The sequence below is a fragment of the Danio aesculapii genome, chromosome 15 (genome assembly GCF_903798145.1).
Source record: "Danio aesculapii chromosome 15, fDanAes4.1, whole genome shotgun sequence".
NCBI classification, from domain to species: Eukaryota; Metazoa; Chordata; class Actinopteri; order Cypriniformes; family Danionidae; genus Danio; species Danio aesculapii.
This window is the reverse complement of record NC_079449.1, coordinates 14,189,525-14,209,052: the sequence shown is the minus strand read 5'-3', so window position 1 is coordinate 14,209,052 and position 19,528 is coordinate 14,189,525. Positions and strand designations below refer to the sequence as shown.

General features: G+C 35.8%; 1 protein-coding gene across 1 annotated transcript; it reads left to right on the top strand.

Annotated features, from left to right (window-relative positions):
* The first annotated feature begins 9,521 nt into the window (after positions 1-9,521).
* lta (lymphotoxin alpha (TNF superfamily, member 1)) lies at positions 9,522-16,913 on the top strand. Its single transcript, XM_056474323.1, has 6 exons — positions 9,522-9,540; positions 10,571-10,689; positions 12,465-12,507; positions 12,594-12,623; positions 13,541-13,585; positions 16,283-16,913. Exons 2-6 carry the CDS (start codon positions 10,579-10,581, stop codon positions 16,654-16,656), a joined length of 603 nt encoding a protein of 200 aa, XP_056330298.1. The 5' UTR covers positions 9,522-9,540; positions 10,571-10,578; the 3' UTR covers positions 16,657-16,913.
* Positions 16,914-19,528: the final 2,615 nt, after the last annotated feature.

Here is a 19,528-nt window from a genome sequence, read left to right as displayed (position 1 = left end):
TGGTTGCAAATTGCATTATGGGACGTTGATCTCTGCTCTGTTGACTTTTGATGTTGAAAATTCAACTCTACAGTTGAACAAAGTGACTTTTATTGACATTTTAGTAGTTTGAAATAATATAATGTGACTCAAAGTACATGAGATTAATACAAAAGTTATAGTACATGCTCAACAAGTACCATACTTGAAACAGAAAACTTCCAAAACATATGCACCTGAATGTTTCTGCTACAAGAGAAGAGTTTCTTTGACCTAATAATCATTTTGTCTAAGAATTAAATGCCAGAGGTTACTCAAAATACATTATAATAATACAAAAACTGTAAAAACAAATTGATAAAATGCATAAAGAAACTCATAGACTCAGCTATAACGATGTTATAAAGACACAGGTGTATGTTCATAGAGTAAGTTGTAATGTTTTGAACACAGCTCAACCAATCAGAATCACTTAAAGACAAGAATTATTCATTCTTAACCAGATTAAAGGCCCTTTAACATTAAGAAAGACTACTTTACTTAAAATTAATTGCAGTGATCATTATATTAATGAGAGTGTATGGGTGTTTCCCAGTACCTTGAAGGGAATCCGCTGGGTAAAACATGCTGGAATAGTTGGCGGTTTATTCCGCTGTGGCGACCACTGAAAAATAAGGGGCTAAGCTGAAGAAAATGAATGAGTGAGGGTTAATGAGTTGGACAAGTGTGGCCGAAATTGCATATTGTCTGAGAGTAGGTAATATTTTATCATTTTAAGTTATTTGAGATGTTTTATATAGTATGAATGTGAGTATGTGTGAATGTAATTAAGACAATATTATCACAAGACTTACTTGTTTCAGTTGCGTCACTTCTTCTCTTCATAAATTCTTTCTTGTGACTCATAGTAAACACATTAGATAGATAGCAATCCCTGGCTGACCGAAGTTTACTTTTACACAATTTACACAATAATGTTACTCACACACAATAAGGTCAAAATATATGTATTTGTGTTACTTTTTGAAAGTTAAATCATTAAATGCTCTCTTTACTCTACAAAATGCCTGAGAGTGGCGGTAATGAGGTGTAACATGAATGGAATTCGTTGCACAATTACATCTGCTTATCTCTCAGTAGAGTATGTACACTAGACCGGTTTGTGCCACAGGAAGTGTTGTACATACATATAAACATGCATTACATGTTCAACAAGTACCATACTTGAAACAAAAAACTTTCAAAACGTATGCACCTGAATGTTTCTGCCTAGGGCTGGGTGATATGGCAAAAATGCAATCTCGAGAGTTATATTCCATATTGAACGATAACAATACATATTTCGATAAAAGTTACTAATGCTTCCAGATTTAACAGAGTATCCCAACAATGACTGAAGCCACAAAAATGAGAGGGTCCATTAAATTATTTAACATTTTCGGCCGATACATTTTCGGTGGCTGAAAATTCGGTACATCTCTAATATCAACACACTTTTAGATTCTTTTTGTTGCAAATTTCTGCTGTGTGATTGGCTCTTAGATCCATGCAGAGTAAAAAAAGTCCTGAGCTTATCATTGTTTTTGACATGAATTTTATTACGATACGATATAATTTCGTTAATCGGCCCAGCCCTGTTTCTGCTGCAAGAGAAGAGTTTGTTGACCTAATAATGGTTTTGAATTAAATTGTAGAGGGGACACAAAGTACATTAAAGTAATACAAAATTGTAAAAATTGGATAAAATGCATAAAGAAACACATGGACTCAGCTATAATGATGCTATAAAGACACAGCTGTATGTTAATAGGGTAATTTGTAATGTTTTGAACAGTTTTTAACCAATCAGAATCACTTGAGGACAAGAATTATTCATTCTAAACAGATTAAAGGCCCATTCACATTAAGAAAGATTATTTCACTTTAAATTAATTACAATGATCATCATATTAATGAGTGTATGGGTGCTTCATTTGAACTTATTCAAGAAGTATGTTTTATATAGCATGAACGTGAATAGCGTGAATGTAGTTATGACATACTATTATTACAAGACATACTTGTTGCGTCACTTCTTCTCTTCATAGATTCTTTCTTGTGACTTCATAGTAAACACACTAGACAGATAGCGATCACTGGCTGACCGAAGTTTACTTTGGCTTTTAGCTGTACCATATTCATCGTAAATAATGAATTCACTTGAATTACTGCTTTTAAAAAACAGTTACCCACTGAGAGGTATAATAAAGTCAAAATATACTCTATGTATTTGTGTTACTTTTTGAAAGTTAAATCATTAAATGCTATCCTTCCTCTAGAAAAAAAGCCTGCATGGTGGTAAACAGAATGTTCTTGTGTAATATGAATGGATTTCGTTGCACACATACATCTTATCTCTCAGTAGAGTATAGATTCAACTAAACCGGTTTGTGTCATAGGTAGTGTTGTACATACATACATACATATACATACATACATATACATACATACATATATATACATATATATACATATATATATATATATATATATATATATATATATATATATATATATATATATCAGAATCAGAATCGGTTTTATTGCCAAGTGTGCTTCACACACACAAGGAATTTGTTTTGGCTACAGAAGCTTCCAGTGTACATAAAGTGACATGTGACAACACAAAATAATCTGAAAAAATAAAATAATAATAATAAAAAATGATGAACATTAAACAGATGCGGTTAGTGAAGAAACCTGGATGTTGAGTTGTATGTACAGATTGTTATAAATATGCGGGTTACAAGGTGCTGTGTACAAGTGCGAATGTAGAAAGTATTGCACATATTTATTGCACAGTAGGGGAATATTTAACTGTTCATAAGGTAGACAGCCTGAGGAAAGAAACTTTTCCTGTGTCTGGCTGTTTTTGTGCTCGGTGCTCTGAAGCGCCGACCAGACGGTAACAGTTCGAACAGGTAGTGTGCTGGGTGTGAGGCGTCCAGAGTGATTTTGCGAGCCCTTTTACTCACTCTGGAAGAGTACAGTTCTTGAAGTGTAGGAAGGGTTGTGCCAGTGATTCGTTCAGCAGTCCGGACTATTCGCTGTAGTCTACGGAGGTCAGTTTTGGCAGCTGAGCCGAACCAGACGGTGATTGAAGTGCAGAGGATGGATTGGATGACAGCTGAGTAGAACTGTACGAGCAGCTCCTGTGGCAGGTTGAACTTCCTCAGCTGACGAAGGAAGTACAGTCTCTGCTGGGTTTTCTTCACAATAGAGTCTATATGAATGTCCCACTTCAGATCCTGAGAGATGGTGGTGCCCAGGAACCTGAATGACTCTACTGCAGCCACAGTGCTGTTCATGATGGTGAGTGGGGGGAGTGCAGGGGGGTTTCTCCTGAAGTCCACTATCATCTCCACTGTTTTGAGCGTGTTCAGCTCCAGGTTGTTGTATCTGCACCATAACGCCAGCCGCTCCACCTCCTGTCTGTATGCAGACTCGTCACCGTTCTGGATGAGGCCGATAACAGTAGTGTCGTCTGCAAACTTAATGAGTTTGATGGAGGGGTCTTTTGCAGTGCAGTCGTTGGTGTACAAGGAGAAGAGCAGTGGAGAAAGAACACATCCCTGGGGGGCACCAGTGCTGATGGTGCGGCTGTCGGATGTGATTTTGCCCATTCTGACTAGCTGTTGTCTATCTGTCAGAAAGCTGGTGATCCATTGACAGACAGAGCTAGGAACAGAGAGCTGGGCCAGTTTGTACTCAAGCAGTGATGGGACGATGGTGTTAAAGGCAGAACTGAAGTCCACAAACAGAATCCTTGCGTAGTTCCCTGGTTTGTCCAGATGTTGTAGGGTATAATGCAGTCCCATGTTGACTGCATCATCCACAGACCGGTTTGCTCTATAGGCGAACTGCAGGGGGTCCAGCAGGGGTCCAGTGATGTCCTTCAGATATGCTAGCACCAGTCTTTCGAATGACTTCATGGCCACAGATGTTAAGGCCACAGGTCTGTAGTCATTGAGTCCTGTGATCTTTGGCTTCTTTGGGATTGGGATGATGGTGGAGCGCTTAAAGCAGGATGGAACTTTGCGCTGTTCCAGTGATCTATTGAAGATATGGGAGAAAATGGGAGCCAGCTGGTCAGCGCAGGTTCTCAGACAGGCTGGTGAGACACCATCTGGCCCTGGTGCTTTCCTTCTCTTCTGTTTACTGAAGATCTGACGCACATTTTCCTCACTGATCTGAAGAGCAGGGGGGGAGAGGAAGATGGCTGGAGGTGTTGATGGCTGTGTAGGGCGATGGTCTGGGCTGTGTTTATGTGGTGTTGATGGCTGTGTAGGGAGATGGTCCGGGCTGTGTTGATGTGGTATTGATGGCCGTGTAGGGCGATGGTCCGGGCTGTGTTGATGTGGTGTTGATGGCTGTGTAGGGAGATGGTCCGGGTGGGTGTGAGGTGTCTGGTCATAGGTGTCAAACCTACAGTAGAACATATTCAGCTCGTTTGCAATATGTTTATTGCTGTCGATGCTGGGGGACGGTGTCTTGTAATTAGTGAAATCTTTTAAGCCTCTCCACACTGATGCAGGGTCGTTAGCTGAAAACTGGTTTTGCAGCTTTTTGGCATAGCTTTTCTTAGCCACACCAATCTCCTTTGTCAATGTGTTCCTGGCCCGATTGTACAGGATCCTGTCACCACTCCTGTAAGCATCCTCTTTGGCCTGACGAAGCTGTCTGAGTTTTGGTGTGAACCATGGTTTATCATTGTTAAATGACAAGTAGGTCCTGGTAGGGATGCATAACTCCTCACAGAAACTGATGTATGATGTTACAGTCTCTGTGAGCTCGTCCAGATCTGTGGCTGCAGCTTCAAAAACATCCCAGTCAGTGCATTCAAAACAGGCTTGTAAGACCTGCTCTGTGTCGTTGGTCCATCTCTTGACAGTCCTTAATACTGGCTTAGTAGTTTTAAGTTTTTGCCTGTAAGTTGGTATAAGATGAACCAGGCAGTGATCGGAGAGTCCTAGAGCTGCTCTGGCGACGGAGCGATATGCATCCTTTATTGTGGTGTAGCAATGGTCCAAAATTTTATTGCCTCTGGTGGGGCATGTAATGTGCTGTTTGAATTTAGGCAGCTCATGTGTGAGTTTTGCCTGATTAAAGTCCCCAAGTATGATAAAAGCAGAGTCCGGGTGTTGTTGTTCTGTCTCTGTGATCAGATCAGCTAGCTGTTGCAGTGCAGTACTCACGTGTGCTTGCGGTGGAATGTAAACACAGACGAGAATGAACGAGGAAAACTCTCTTGGTGAATAAAACGGCTTACAGTTAATGAAAAGCACTTCCACATCAGGACAGCACATCTTCTTTAACACAGTTACATCCGTACACCACCTTCTGTTGATGTAAAAGCATGTCCCACCACCGCGCGTTTTGCCCGTTGACTCCGTATCGCGATCTGCTCTGTACAGCTGAAAGTCCGGTAGGTTTAATGCGCTGTCCGGAATGGCTTCGTTTAGCCAGGTTTCCGTGAAACACAGGACAGCAGAGTTGTTAAAGTTCTTGTTTTTGCATGTGAGCAGAAATAGTTCGTCCATTTTGTTAGGAAGAGAGCGGAGATTCGCCAGGTGAATGCTGGGCAGCGCCGTTCTGAAGCCGCGCTGTCTTAGCCTGACGAGCGCGCCGGCTCGCTTCCCACGCTTGCGCGTCTTGTAGCGTTTCCACAATGCGGCTGCTCCGCCGACTACAATGTTCCGCAAAACGCCACAAAAATCAAAATCCAGTTCTTGATTAGTTGGTGTGCACTGCCGAATGTTCAGCAGCTCGTCCCTGGTGTAACTGATCGTGTTTGACAAACATAAAACAGGACAGACTAACAAAAACAGTGCAAACACTGGAGAGCCCCCCGCCGAAGCGGCCATCCGCGGCGCCATCTTGATGAGGTCTCTATACATATATACATACACATACAGTACATGTTCAACAGGTACCATACTTAAAACAGAAAACTTTCAAAACATATCCACCCAAATGTTTCTGCCACATTAGAAGAGTTTCCTTGCTCTATTGTTGGTGTGGTCTAAGGATTAAATGACAGAGGTGATTCACAGTACATTAAATTAATACAAAAACTGTAAAAAAAAATTTATAAAATGCATTAAGAAACTCATAGACTCGGCTATAATGATGTTATAAAGACACAGGTGTATGTTCATAGAGTAAGTTAAAATGTTTTGAACACAGCTCAACCAATCAGAATTAAGGACCAGAATTATTCATTCTAAACTACAGATTAAGAATCTTAATTTACATTAACTTCAAGACTACTTCAAGGATAACTGCAATGATCATTATAACAGCATATTACAATTCCAGTATTTCCACCAATGTCTATAATAAATAATTTGTGAACACCAAGGTTATGTCATCGGCCACTTTAAATGCTCAATCTAATCTCAGTCTAAAATCGATCTGATTGACTACATATTTGTATCATTTATCAGCTGACATAAATAGCTTTGAAATTATTTCTGACCCCATCATTCCCCTGTGACATTATTATGGATTTCTTTTTTATGATTATCATTAAAGACTATAGAATACACAAGACATGTATGTCACTCCTATAGTTTTGAATGGGGAAAAGTGTAACATCAACATGGCGAATGAAGCCCCGCCTTCTGGTCCAGGAGCCAATCAGCGATCTCTATAGACTGACGATTCTCCGGGGGAGGGGCTCAGACCAGACATGAGTTCCTTTCTGCTAATTTTTAGATTCGAACATTTAGAAATAAACTAAAGAGACAGTTGTTTAATTTTACTGGTGATTACTAATATGAAATTTAATCATAAGCTTGACAAGCAATTTTGGATTTTGATGTTTCCCCATTCACACAGAATGCCCAAGCATACTGCCCCAGAGGCATTTCAAAGATGGCCGCCGTGTGAAATGACTTTCCCTAAAGGGACTTTGTTATCATCAATTGGTAAACAGACATTAACATCATACGTAGATGTAGAAGTAGATAATATGTATTAGAGTTAAACCATTGAAGTCACACTGAATGTTTTAACAATTATTTTGGTTCCTGGTTTGGACTTTGAACGTCTTGGGAACCTTGCATATGTAGGATGAGAGAGCTCTTGGATTTCATCTAAATTATCTTAATTTGTGTTCAGATGATAAATTCAGTCTTAGGGAACAAAAACAACATGACAGTGAGTAAATAATAACAGAATTTGAATTTTGGGGAACTAACCCTAAAAAGGAGAATGTGGGTAAACAGTATTTCCCCTTCCAATAAACGGCTACCATCAACTGACTGGTTACCAACAATCTTCAAAAGATCTTCTTTTGTGAGTTCACTTTCAGAAATAAAGGTATAAAAGCTGTCACTGGGGCAGTACCTTTTCAAAATGCACACCTTTGTACCAAAAGGGTTTATATTGGTACATTAAAGGTACACCTTTTAAAAAAGTCCAGTCCCAGTAATGGTGGAAAGAGTACTGAAAAAGCATACTCAAGTAAAAGTACCATTACTTGCCAAAAAATGTAGTGCTAGTAGAGTAAAAGTATCTGTTGTAAATATTATTCAAAGTATAAGTAAAAATGAATACTTTTTAAAGCACTCAAGAGTTGTAAGCAGTGAGTATTGTACTGTGAAAGTCTAATGCATTTAAATGCAATTTGTGCGTGTATGTGAGTGAAAACGTAACATTCTGTAGTGCATTTAGTGCATTTCTTGAGGAAGTTAAGTATAATGCAATTTAGTTTCTATGTGCGATTTTATTAAACAGTAATCACAGGACTTATTGTTTTACTTTAGCCAATCCCATAGACGAGAAAAACATAAGATAGCGACTGTAGATTGAAGTAAAGTAATGAAGTAAAAGTACCGATACTGCACTAAAAATGTTCTCAAGGGGAAGTAAAAGTACACATCTTTTTAAAATACTTGGTAAATTACAATTCCTGATAAAACTACCCAATTACAGTTTGAGTATTTGTAATTTGTTTCTTTATGCTTATGAGCCCCAGTGACAACTGTTGTACCTTTATTACTTACATATATTATGAATATCCTCATTAAATTCTATTTTAAAAAAAAGTATATACAGTGTTCAGCATAATCGAGTACACCCCATTTTGAAAATGTATATTTTTATCCATTTCTCAGTGAATATAGGCAATGTATTTTGGTGCATTTAAACAAAACAGATTTATTAAACAGTTATCTTTATGAAAATAATTTTTTGGTCACCAAACATATTTAGAAATTGAAAGATAATACAATTAAATTGAAGCAAAATATTGCAAAGAAAATTGCAACCTACAAAATTTCAACTAAATCTTTTAATTTTTTGCTTCTCTTGATATTTCCTTTCTTAAATTTGTATTTCATAATTTTCAGTAACATAAATTTGCACGTACCAGTTTTTTGAACCATTATCATTAGTTATTGTGCTAGATAAGCTCCAGATTTGGCTTCAGTACTGACTAATCTAATGTATATGCACAAATATAATATTGTATAGCTTCCTATTAAAATTATGAATTAAAAGATAGATATGTGAAGGGTGCACTTATATATGCTGTGCACAGTATGTAAACAGTCCTATTTTTTTCCACATAGAGAATTGTTCTTTTATCTAAAGTATTCCTGCATATTATATCAACATGATGTTGTGTTTGTGTGTTGATGAAGGGTGGTTGGGTTCACCAGTCACATTCACCAAAGAGATAGGGACAGTGTGTTTGTCTTTGTGTAGGCTGTTGTGTAGGAGTGTGTGGTATGCTTAGGAAAGTACAAGCGACTGAATGGGGATGTCCCAAAGGGTTTAACACTTCCAAGAGAAAAAAGAAGAAATACAGTGGATCTGGGTGAAAAAAAAATGACAACAACTTATCAGTAGAAACACCACTGTTGCCTTCCCCTGAATGAAAAAACATAATCACATGCACACACACATAATAATATCTGTAATATATCCTAAACCAAATTGTGCTCTTTTAAATAAAGTCTGGTAGAATAAAAGCGCATGATGGGACTTCTTAAGGTAAACATGTTGTCATTTTTATCTTTATCCTTCCTGTTTTGCCAGAGAAATCTCAGCACCTGTTGAGCAGAAATGTAATTATTGCAGTTTTTTTATTTGAGTTAAAGTGACAGGACTCATATTTTGACTTCACTATGGAAAATAGTCCAAATATGAGTCCTGTCACTTTCAGCAACGCTCTAACTCATTTCTATAGTATGATTTCAAGTACGATGATTTTCTGACCATCCACCTTCTCTGATGTTTCCAACCACAGCCACTACCACCGAAAGAAGCAGAGAAAAACATACAGAGAGAGAGAGAGCGAGAGCAAGAGAGAGAGCAAGAGAGAGAGAGAGAGAGAGAGAGAGAGAGAGAGAGAGAGAGAGAGAGAGAGAGAGAGAGAGAGAGAGAGAGAGAGAGAGAGAGAGAGGTCCATGGCAAGAAAATGAGAGCATGAAAAGGGGAAACCCTGTGGGAGAGGCCATGTCTAGATGCTCATTGAGTCAAACAGCCACATTTCACACTACAGCACACACTAAGGTGAGTGAAGCAATCTTTCTCATAATCCAATACTGAATATCAATGTTATTGCTTAATGATCATAAGATAACAGTGCCTTTTGATTATCAGTCTCTTGTAGCAGATGCTAATTCAGATATTGATTGAAGTATTTTTGCATTGAGCCACAAATAAATGACAAGTGTAGATCCTCATATGTAAGTCAAATGTAACCTATAATATTCAGATTAGAAGTCAAATTATATGCAAATACTGTTAACCAATTGTTCAAATGTTAATGTTATCACTTAATTCTAAATATATGGACTCGTTCTGGAACTCATCTGAAGAGGTCATAATGAGTCTTCAATTTGATTTATGACTATTTTCAATCTAGACTGATATACTAATTGGTCAATCTGATTAATGCAGGTTTACTTTAATAGTATTTTTCAATTGATTCTCAGAAATCTGGGATGAACAGCATCTATTTGTAAAACTTTAGAAAATTTTCACACTTTATGCTATTGGCAGCAAACACTCTTCAGAAGTTTCCTTCATCAAATCAATGTCAGAGTGGTACTAAAATAAACAAAATTAAAAGATAAAAGTCTTATCAGATCACTGAAAAAGGTCCAGTTTCAAAGTACCCAGAGTACTCAGAAGATTACATTCAACCCACCTGGAGGTGAGCTGGGTATCTTTGTGGGCATCATGGGAATTCACCTGACTTAGGTGAAAAGCAAATGCACCACTGCTCTTCTTATAGCCATACACGCGTGCATAACTACAAACCACAGTGGAAAGAAAGAGAGTGGATGGCCTGAGTGTATGAGCATATGTGATTATTTATATAAGAGCCCTGTAAGATTCAATAGATTTGCTCAGCAAGTTAGTTATTTATCTCCATTGGCTGTTTTATTTGCGTGATGTTGTGCTTTCTAGGCATCTAGATCAAATCCATGAATTTAGGTCAGTAGGGTGTATGGTGGTTTCTTCCACTTCATTCAGTGTAAATGTATATCATGGTTTTCACCGATGCATTTCTTTCCTTTCTCTTGGTGTCTGCTAGTCACGGAGATGACCGGCCAGAGTAACCCCAGGTTCCGCCTCCTGATTGGCTGGTGCTGCCTGATGAGCTCAGCTCTTTTGACGATGACAGTATATCTCGCGACAAGTTCGATCAAACAGGTAAAGTGACCTGTTAATATAGTCATTCATTCAAACCTCATTAGGATTAAGTCACAGATGTGCTCGCAGGGAAATTATTTTTTGTTAATTTAGAGGTAAAAAGACATGTAAAATCTTTTAGCAAATATCCTGACACTGCTGACAGTGGTGTTAAGATGAATGTAAATACATGCCATGTCTTTTCCTCTAAAATAATATTAACAACTTATCAGATGAGAAACCATATGCTGAAGTCAAAGTTATTAGCCCTGCTGCGATTTATTTATTTATTTTTTATATTTTCCAAATGATGAGGGAATTTTTCACAGTATTTCCGATAATATTATTTTTTCTGGAGAAAGTCTTATTTGTTTTATTTCAGCTAGAATAAAAGCAGTTTTAAATTTTTTTAAAAACCATTTTGAAGGATAAAATTGTTAGCTCCTTTAAGCAATATTTTTTTCGATAGTCTACAGAACAAACCATCATTATACAATGACTTGCCTAATTACTCTAACCTGCCTAGTTAACCTAATTAACCTAGTTAAGCCTTTCACTTTCACTTTTAAGCTGAATACTAGTATCTTGAAAAATATCTAGTAAAATATGATGTACTGCCATCATGGCAAAGATAAAATAAATGAGTTATGAAAACTATTATGTTTAGAAATGTGTTGAAAAAAAATCTTCTTCCGTCAAACAGAAATTGGGGAAAAACATACAGGGGGGCTAATAATTCAGGTATATAGTAACTTCAACTGTATATAGTAACTTCCTTGACATTGATTACTGTATATTTTCTCAAAAGATCAAAAGTCTTGTAATAACATCCAGTAGCTTCCCGGGTTTTTCTGATCAGTACTTCAATGATGCAATAATTATAATAAAGATGCCGCTAGATGTACACCAATGACAAAAACAGCAGCTAATAAATAATTTGATAACGGCATTGTATTTTGTTGACATTTTTACTTGAGGACATCTGATAGACTAAACAGAGGATCTGGTCGAAGAAGGTGGGGTCAAATGATAACCACACCCACCTATGGAGTCATTATCACAGACCAATGGTAGTTCAAAGGGGCTTCCCAGAAAGGCTTTTTGGCAAGTTGTTTTTGAATTCCAGAAACAAACTCCAAACTAATTCTGTTTTGGCTATTTTCCCTATGAATTACATCACACCAGTTTGTCCTTCGATTTCACTTATGGGCAGACTTGCTCTTCAGTGTTTGGACTCTCAGCAGTGAAAATTAAATCACACTGAAATGAACTAAACTGAACTTCAACTCTGAAAACTGGACTGACACAGTTTCAATTTACTAAAACTTCCATGTTAAGCTGCTTTGACACAATCTACATTGTAAAAGCGCTATAGAGATAAACATGAATTGAATGAATTTTCCAGCATATCCAGGTCTTTAGTGTATTGAGAAACTAACCAGGGGTAAATCCAAAGGTTTACATTCTTAATCACTTGTTTACAAATGGTCTGTCTCTAAAAGTGCAGGGGACGTACCCCCCCCTGGTTGCTACGCCCCTGAAACTAACAGTTCCAGACTGACCTACTAATATTGGTTGTGCTCAATGTGCCATAGAGTCCCAGTTTGGACAGCTTTGAACAACAGTATAGTACCAATAACAACTTGTTTTGCTGAGCCTACATCGCATAAAACATCTGCCAGATTAATTGGTGGTTCATTTTGCAGTGGCGACCCCTGATAAATCAGGAACTAAGATGAAGGATAATGAGTAAGTGATAATTTTTCAGATAAACATGCTTTTCTTTTTCTTTTTAGTCTGAAACAAACACGACAACATCTGGACATCTTAATTCAGCAGGTTTGTTTCTTTTTGCATTTGTCTTGCCATAAGCCAATTTTACATAATATGTGACATCAAAGTAACAATTTAATACTATTTTACAGGACTTCAAGAAAAGAGAGTCCAAAATTCAGGTAAGAAATTAATGGTTATCTATCATGCGTCTAATAATAATTTGGACATAAATGTAAACAACAGATGAATATTGCTTATGTCCACTACCTTCCTACACTGAAAGAAATGCAGGGTTCCAAACAATTCCTTCATGTTGTCCCAACACAAATCGATTAAGTTAACTCAATTGTATTTGCAAATTTAAGTCGACTGAACATAAAACAATCAAGTTGTCCTAATACAAATTTAGTGAACTCAATTGTTTTTACAAATTTAAGTGGATTGAACATAAAACAATCAAGTTGTCCCAAAACAAATTGATTAGGTTAACTCAATCGTTTTACAAATTTAAGTGGATTGAACATAAAACATATTAGTTGTCCAAACACAAATGGATTAAGTTTATTTAATTTTTTTTTTTTACAAATTTAAGTGGACTGAACATAAAACAATTAAGTTGTCCCCTATCGTTTTTTTTTTTGTTTTTTTTTACAAATTTAAGTGGACTGAACTTAAAACAATTATGTTGTCCCAACACAAATCGATTAAGTTAACTCAATCGTTTTAACAAATTAAGTGGACTGAACAAAAAAACAATTAAGTTGTACCGACACAAGTCGATTAAGTTAACTCAATTGTTTTATGTTTAGTCCACTTAAATTTGTAAAAACGATAGTTATCCCAACACTAATCGATTAAGTTAACTCAATCTTTTTTTACAAATTTAAGTGGACTGAACATAAATCAATTAAGTCCCAAAAAATAAGAATTGTGTTGTTTTAACTCATTTTAAATAAGCAAAAGTAATTTTTTGAATGTATATTTACTAAAGCAATCATCTTTTATTTTGAGAAATATTGTCATTTGAGGAAAATCTGTATCTGTAGCAGAAACTCTTTAAATTTGTCAAGTGAAAATAATGTGGTTGCATTTTCAGAACTTCCAGCTCTGGATGTTTACGACTATATCCGTCTGCTCAAAGGTAAGCGACTTATTTTTGGGGGGGGGGGACCTCTCACTTTTCCTTATTCCCACTTCCCCATTTCACACTTTCCATTTCACACGTTTGTCTGTTTGTCTTGAAAAAAAAAAAGATAGCGGGACTTTTGGTGGTGTCATTGTGTCTCTTGGTTTCTTGAGGAAGTTGGGCATGTGGTTCTCTGCTTTTAAAGAATATTCTCTATTTAAGATTTCTTTTACCACATTCAGCTCATCATATCTGTAAATAAGGAAGTTGTTTTGTGTAGGGTAACTTGAGGTTATCTGACAGCTCACCGTCCTCCATTCAAGTAGGAGGTTGTAACCTTCTTTTAAAACACTTTAGTCTCATACTTGTCGTTTGCTCTTGCTCATGAGATGAACCAGTTTCTGAGACCACAATGACACCTCTGAGGTGACGCTGAATGTTTATCGCAGAGGCGTTGTGAATCAGTGGAAATGTAACTAGTCTAAATGTGCACGGCTCTGTATATGGGGAAGGAGGTAGAATCGTTCCTTTAAAAGACTCTCCTTCCCTGACCTCACTGCATTCTGTATTAAACTGAATGTGGGATGAACGACGGCTCCAACCCCCACAAACGGAACATTTATACAAGAAATGAAAAAATGTATGCATTTATAAATGTAATTATTAAATGAAGTTTTCTTTAAAGTAACTTCTTTATGTTTGATTTTAGACTTAACTAATACTTTTATCTAACAAGGATTTTTTAATTAAATAGTCTAAACTACCATATAAAAGTATATAACCAGCAATTTATCAAAAAATTATTAACATTAATTATTATTTAAATATTAAGTATTTTTTATATAATAATAATAATAATAATAATAATGATAATAATTTTCAAATATATCCATTCACAAACCCTATAACCCTTACCAAGAATAGAACAGAACATAGCTGTCGACTTCAGTCTACAATAATAATAATTTAATAATAAAAATAATGGATCAGGTCAGTATCCTCAGTAAATAAACTTTTAAGAAATGTTACTGTAAGGAAAATAATTAAATGCTAGTTTAAATAAAAAATAAAAGGTTTTATTGAGATGGGTTGTTGGTGATTACATCGGTTTTTAATGGCCAGATTGGGTAGCTATACATGAACAAAGCAAAATTAAGACCTGTTAAAACAAGATTTATAACCTGTACAGCACAATATTTCAGTACACTGTAAAACCTACCAGTCAACTTTATCAAATGAAATGAGTGTAGTTAACACAAAATTGACTGAAAGTTAATTCTACTCATTTGAAAAGAGTTTTGAACTCTTGTTGATGGTAATGAGTTAATTAAATACCTAATTTCTTCAACTTAAATGGAGTAAGTTCACAGTACTAATAAAGATCAGTTTTTTTTTAAATCAAATGGTTTGTAGCAATCGGTTTCCTCAAACGGATTTAGTTGCCTTAACTTATTGGGTTTTATAGTACTCAGTTGGTTTGAGTTCTCTTCATTTATTATCAAATTACTTCATGTACTATTAGCATTAGTTTTTGAACTTAAATGGTTTGTTGCAATTGATTTCCTCAAATGGTTTGAGTTACCTTAACTTATTGGGATTTACAGTATAGATTTAAGTCTTTTTAAGGCCTAAAATTTAGCTCTTGAGATTTAAGACATTTTAAGATCCCGCGGATACCCTCTCTATATATAATGTACTTTTGAACTTTGTGTTCACCAAATAATCCTGGAAAAAAATTATTTGATATAATAGTTTCCACCAAAGCAATTGTTTTCAATGATTCACAATGATAATTTGAACAACAATTCAGCACGTCATAATTTCTGAGGGATCATTTGACATAAAAGGCCTCTAAAAATAAATATTCTTAAAAATATACAAATTAAAATGGTCTATATAATACAGTACTCTTTTTGCTGCAAAACGCTTCTTTATAAAAAAAAATCCCAAAAACTTTTATCAACAGTAGTGTTTATAATCTAATATAATAACCATTAATTAATCTTACTGCTTAATTTTATTACCAATTGTTTCTTGGTTGGACTATTATCACCAAAAATGCTATTTAAAATGGCCAAAACGTGATTTTAAGAATGTTTTTCGAACATTCACATTTATTCATTACATTAATTATTAAGTTGATATTTCAAAATGTTCCAAACATCCAGTGTTTTTATATAGGTTATATATACAACAGTCATCTTTAACAAATGAAAGGAGTCAAAATTTACTGAAAGTTAATTCGACTCATTTGAAAAGAGTTTTGAACTCAGTGTTGAAGGTAATGAGTTAATTAAATAGCTCATTATACTTCAACTTCAATGGAGTAAGTTCACAGTACTTGTATAGATTAGTTTTTAACTCAGCAATAGGTTTCCTCAAACAGTTTGAGTTGCCTTAACTTATTGGGTTTTACAGTACTCAGTTGTTTTGAGTTCTCTTCATTTATTGGGTTTTACTGTGCTCAAATTGCTTTGTTTACTCAAAGGGATTAAGTGCACAGTACTCATAGGGATTAGTTATTGTATTAAATGGTTTGTTGCAATCGGTTTCCTCAAATAGTTTGAGTTACCTTAACTTTTTGGGTTTTACAGTGCTTATGAATAAGGTTTATGTGCTATTGTTTTAAAAGCATCAATAAAGTTAAACAAATGTCATACTAATGTAAATGTATAATCCTGCACACTGATATATTTCCATTCTCTTCCTCAGATAAGGAAAAAATCTGGATATGCACTCAACCATGCGAGAGCAAAACGCTTAAACTGAACAACAGCAGTGTTGAAATTGCAAAATCTGGCCTGTACCATATCCATGCTCAGGTCAGCTTTAAGAGACAAGAGAAGACGCAGGAAACAAAGAAGACTTCACAAAAAAATACTATTAATTTAATCAAGAACAAAGGTCTCGGCGCACAGAAAAAGTTGAGTGAGGTAATCAGCTTTGAACCAGGAACATTGAGACTGATCCGGCTGGTCAAGCTGAAAGAGGGAGACAGCATCAGCTTGGATATAACTCAATCCATGAGCATATTAGAAGATGAGTACCACACTTACTGGGAAATTATCTTGCTTAATGAAAAATAACAGGTCAGGTTTTTATAAGGGGATGTAAAGTGCAAACCTTGGTTTTAAAGGAACAGTTTGGTGCCCCTTAAAGAATTATAAGACCCACTTTTACATTTTGAAATGTTTAAATCAAAACCCATCTCTAGTCAAGTGAATCGAACGAAGGATTAAAAGTCTATTTCTCTATTTATATTTATAAAAGTAAAATGGCTGAAGATGATGGTGTGGTTAAGTTCTCAAGCCCATTATTGGGTTTAAAAAAATCTTATTTTTATATTTGTGTAAAATGTTTTCGTTTTTTTAACATATTTCATTACTTGTCATTTTGAGATTTATTATATTGGTATTTTGCTTTTTTTAATTCAATGCAGATGGCTTGTTTGTGTGTTTTATTCTAATTCTATTTAATTTTTTAAAGAATGTATTGTAAATATTGTGCAAAATGTCCAATAATTCAATAATTTAATACATAAATCATGATGAACAGTAGTCAGTGATCACTTGAAATGAGGTAAACTACTGTTATCCCTGCTGTAAGCTATAACAAAATAAAAGTCTATTCACTGCAGCATGCATCAGAGTCGTTCCTTACATTTAAAGGAATAGTTCACCCCCAAAAAATGGAAATATTTCAGTTTATTTCTAATAAAAGATATTTCATATATTTCTTTTAAACACAAAAGAAGATATTTTGAAAAATGCTGGAACCCTTTGACTTCCATAGTATTTTTTCCTACTATGGAAGTCGATTTTTCAGCACAGAAGATATTTTGAAGAGTCCTGACTCAGTACTCTTCAAAATATTTTCATTTGAGGTCAACAGAATAAAGAACTTATAAAAGTAAAACCACATGAGAGATAATAAACGATTAGGTAATTTTGATTTTTGGGTGAACTATCCCTTCAATTCAGACACTGCAACAAACTTTATTGATTCACTTTGCTACTCTGCCAATTGACTACAAACAGCCACATGGGGGAGCCAGTTGTCTCAAGAACAACATTAAGTTCCTGTTGGCCTTCTGAAAGCATACCACCGAACCCGAAACCCACTTTAGCCACAGATGATGTGTACACACATCAAATCTAGAAGGCCAAAAAACAACAGGGAAGCTTCCCCACCTCGCAAATGTAATGTTAAGGTCAAAAAGAATGGTGTGTAAAGGTCAATATTTAGTACAGTCTAGTTTTGGTTGGTCTCCTGAAATAAGACTGACATTTGAAGTATCGAGTCTCCATGGATTACACTGTATAAAGTTGAAATGTATTTCCAAAAATGTGGTCTCGCTTACAAACTGTAACCACAAAAAAAACTGACAGCTAATTTCAAATGCTATGAGTCACAATTATGAATTCCCCGCATCTTTAAATCCTCTTTTTTTTAGTTTATTCCTCTGCCCACACTGAAAAGCCACCTCACCTTCGCACCTTCAATCATGTCATATTGCGGTTGACAAATCATAACGAGACCAGGATTAGTTGTACAATGCATAAAGAGCATGTGCTGAAAGCATTTTGCGCTTTACTTTAAGGCATGGGTCTCAAACTCGATTCCGGGCCGCAACTCTGCACAGTTTTACTCCAACCCTATTTAAAAACAGCTGTTCAAGAGTAGTCTAGTACACTTTGATTGGTTGGATTAGCTGTGTTTGATAAGGGTTGGAGCAAAACTGTGCAGAGTTGTGGCCCTCCAGGAATTGAGTTTGAGGCCTATGCTTCAAGGTAAACTGTATTATTGCATAATAATGAGGTACAGTAGGTGACACTTTAATATAAGCAGTAACGCCGCACCTTGTACTGCCGCCGCTTTAAAGGAGTAAGAACATGTTTTTTAGGTTTGACCACGGTTTGCGACTATGCCACCAGGGGGCACAAACGGATGGGATGCTAACGGACAGAAAGATCCTATACATTAGCTGTAAATACTCTTATTAATGCCTTGATATTTAAAGGCATTCGTTATGACATTAATAGGATCAAACTTGTAATTCCTTTTTAATAATAAGATATTTTCTTTGAAATGTAAATGTATATTTACTGCCAATGTTGCTATTAAACACTTTGCTTGAACATGCCGCCAGCAGCTGTGAAGCAGTGAAGCGTTAATTAAATCTTTATTTTCCAAGGAGCGGAACAAATCATCATCACACAGTTGAACGGGCACAAACAAAAATATAATTCGGATATTTTTCTCCGAAAAAAAAAATCTTTTTGAAACTAATTTCGTTTGCTATAATTTGTATTGTAAATGTAATGTATTTTTCACTGGTCAGTTAACAAATAGATAAAAAAGAATAACAAATAACCTTTGAGGTGAAGTGCTTCAAAAGTCCGCTATACGCTTCACTACCAAAACATGAGTTGCGGTGAGATTGTGGTATATAATGAGGTATATGCACAGCTAGTGTTTCTTCCCATACCGATAAACTTCCAGTGAAGTTAATGTGACTAATGTGAATTATGCTGTTCTTTTTACAGCATCGATGTTGTAAAGTAATTAAAAACAATCAGTTAAAGAGACTTCAACATTCATTTAGTTGTTCAAGCGTAAAACGAGATGAAAAGCCGTTTACACGCACACATGCTCAGGATTAGCAGGCTAGCGCAGAAAATCCATTGAAAATACTGGGGTGTTCATATTTTAAAGACATGGCGCGGAAAAATGTAATTGAATGCAGTGCTTCTTGCACATTCTGAGACCCCCTTTATATTGCATATCAATAAGGCAGTGGAGATCATTGATTTCTAAAGAAAACAGACCTTAAACGCACCAATTTTGTAACCACACACAGTTCACCAGAAGCGCTTGATCCAGGTTACTGAAAATTAAAAGTCCTTCAGCATACTTCTGCACAAATCCAATTCATGCAGCATGACCCCTAAAATAAAA

Bases quoted from the DNA above. Each gene is read 5' to 3' on its own strand.
- lta (XM_056474323.1), top strand. From the start codon at position 10,579: ATGACCGGCCAGAGTAACCCCAGGTTCCGCCTCCTGATTGGCTGGTGC. The intron at 10,690-12,464 runs GTAAAGTGACCT...TTTTCTTTTTAG, and splicing joins CGACAAGTTCGATCAAACAG to TCTGAAACAAACACGACAAC. The intron at 12,508-12,593 runs GTTTGTTTCTTT...ACTATTTTACAG, and splicing joins TGGACATCTTAATTCAGCAG to GACTTCAAGAAAAGAGAGTC.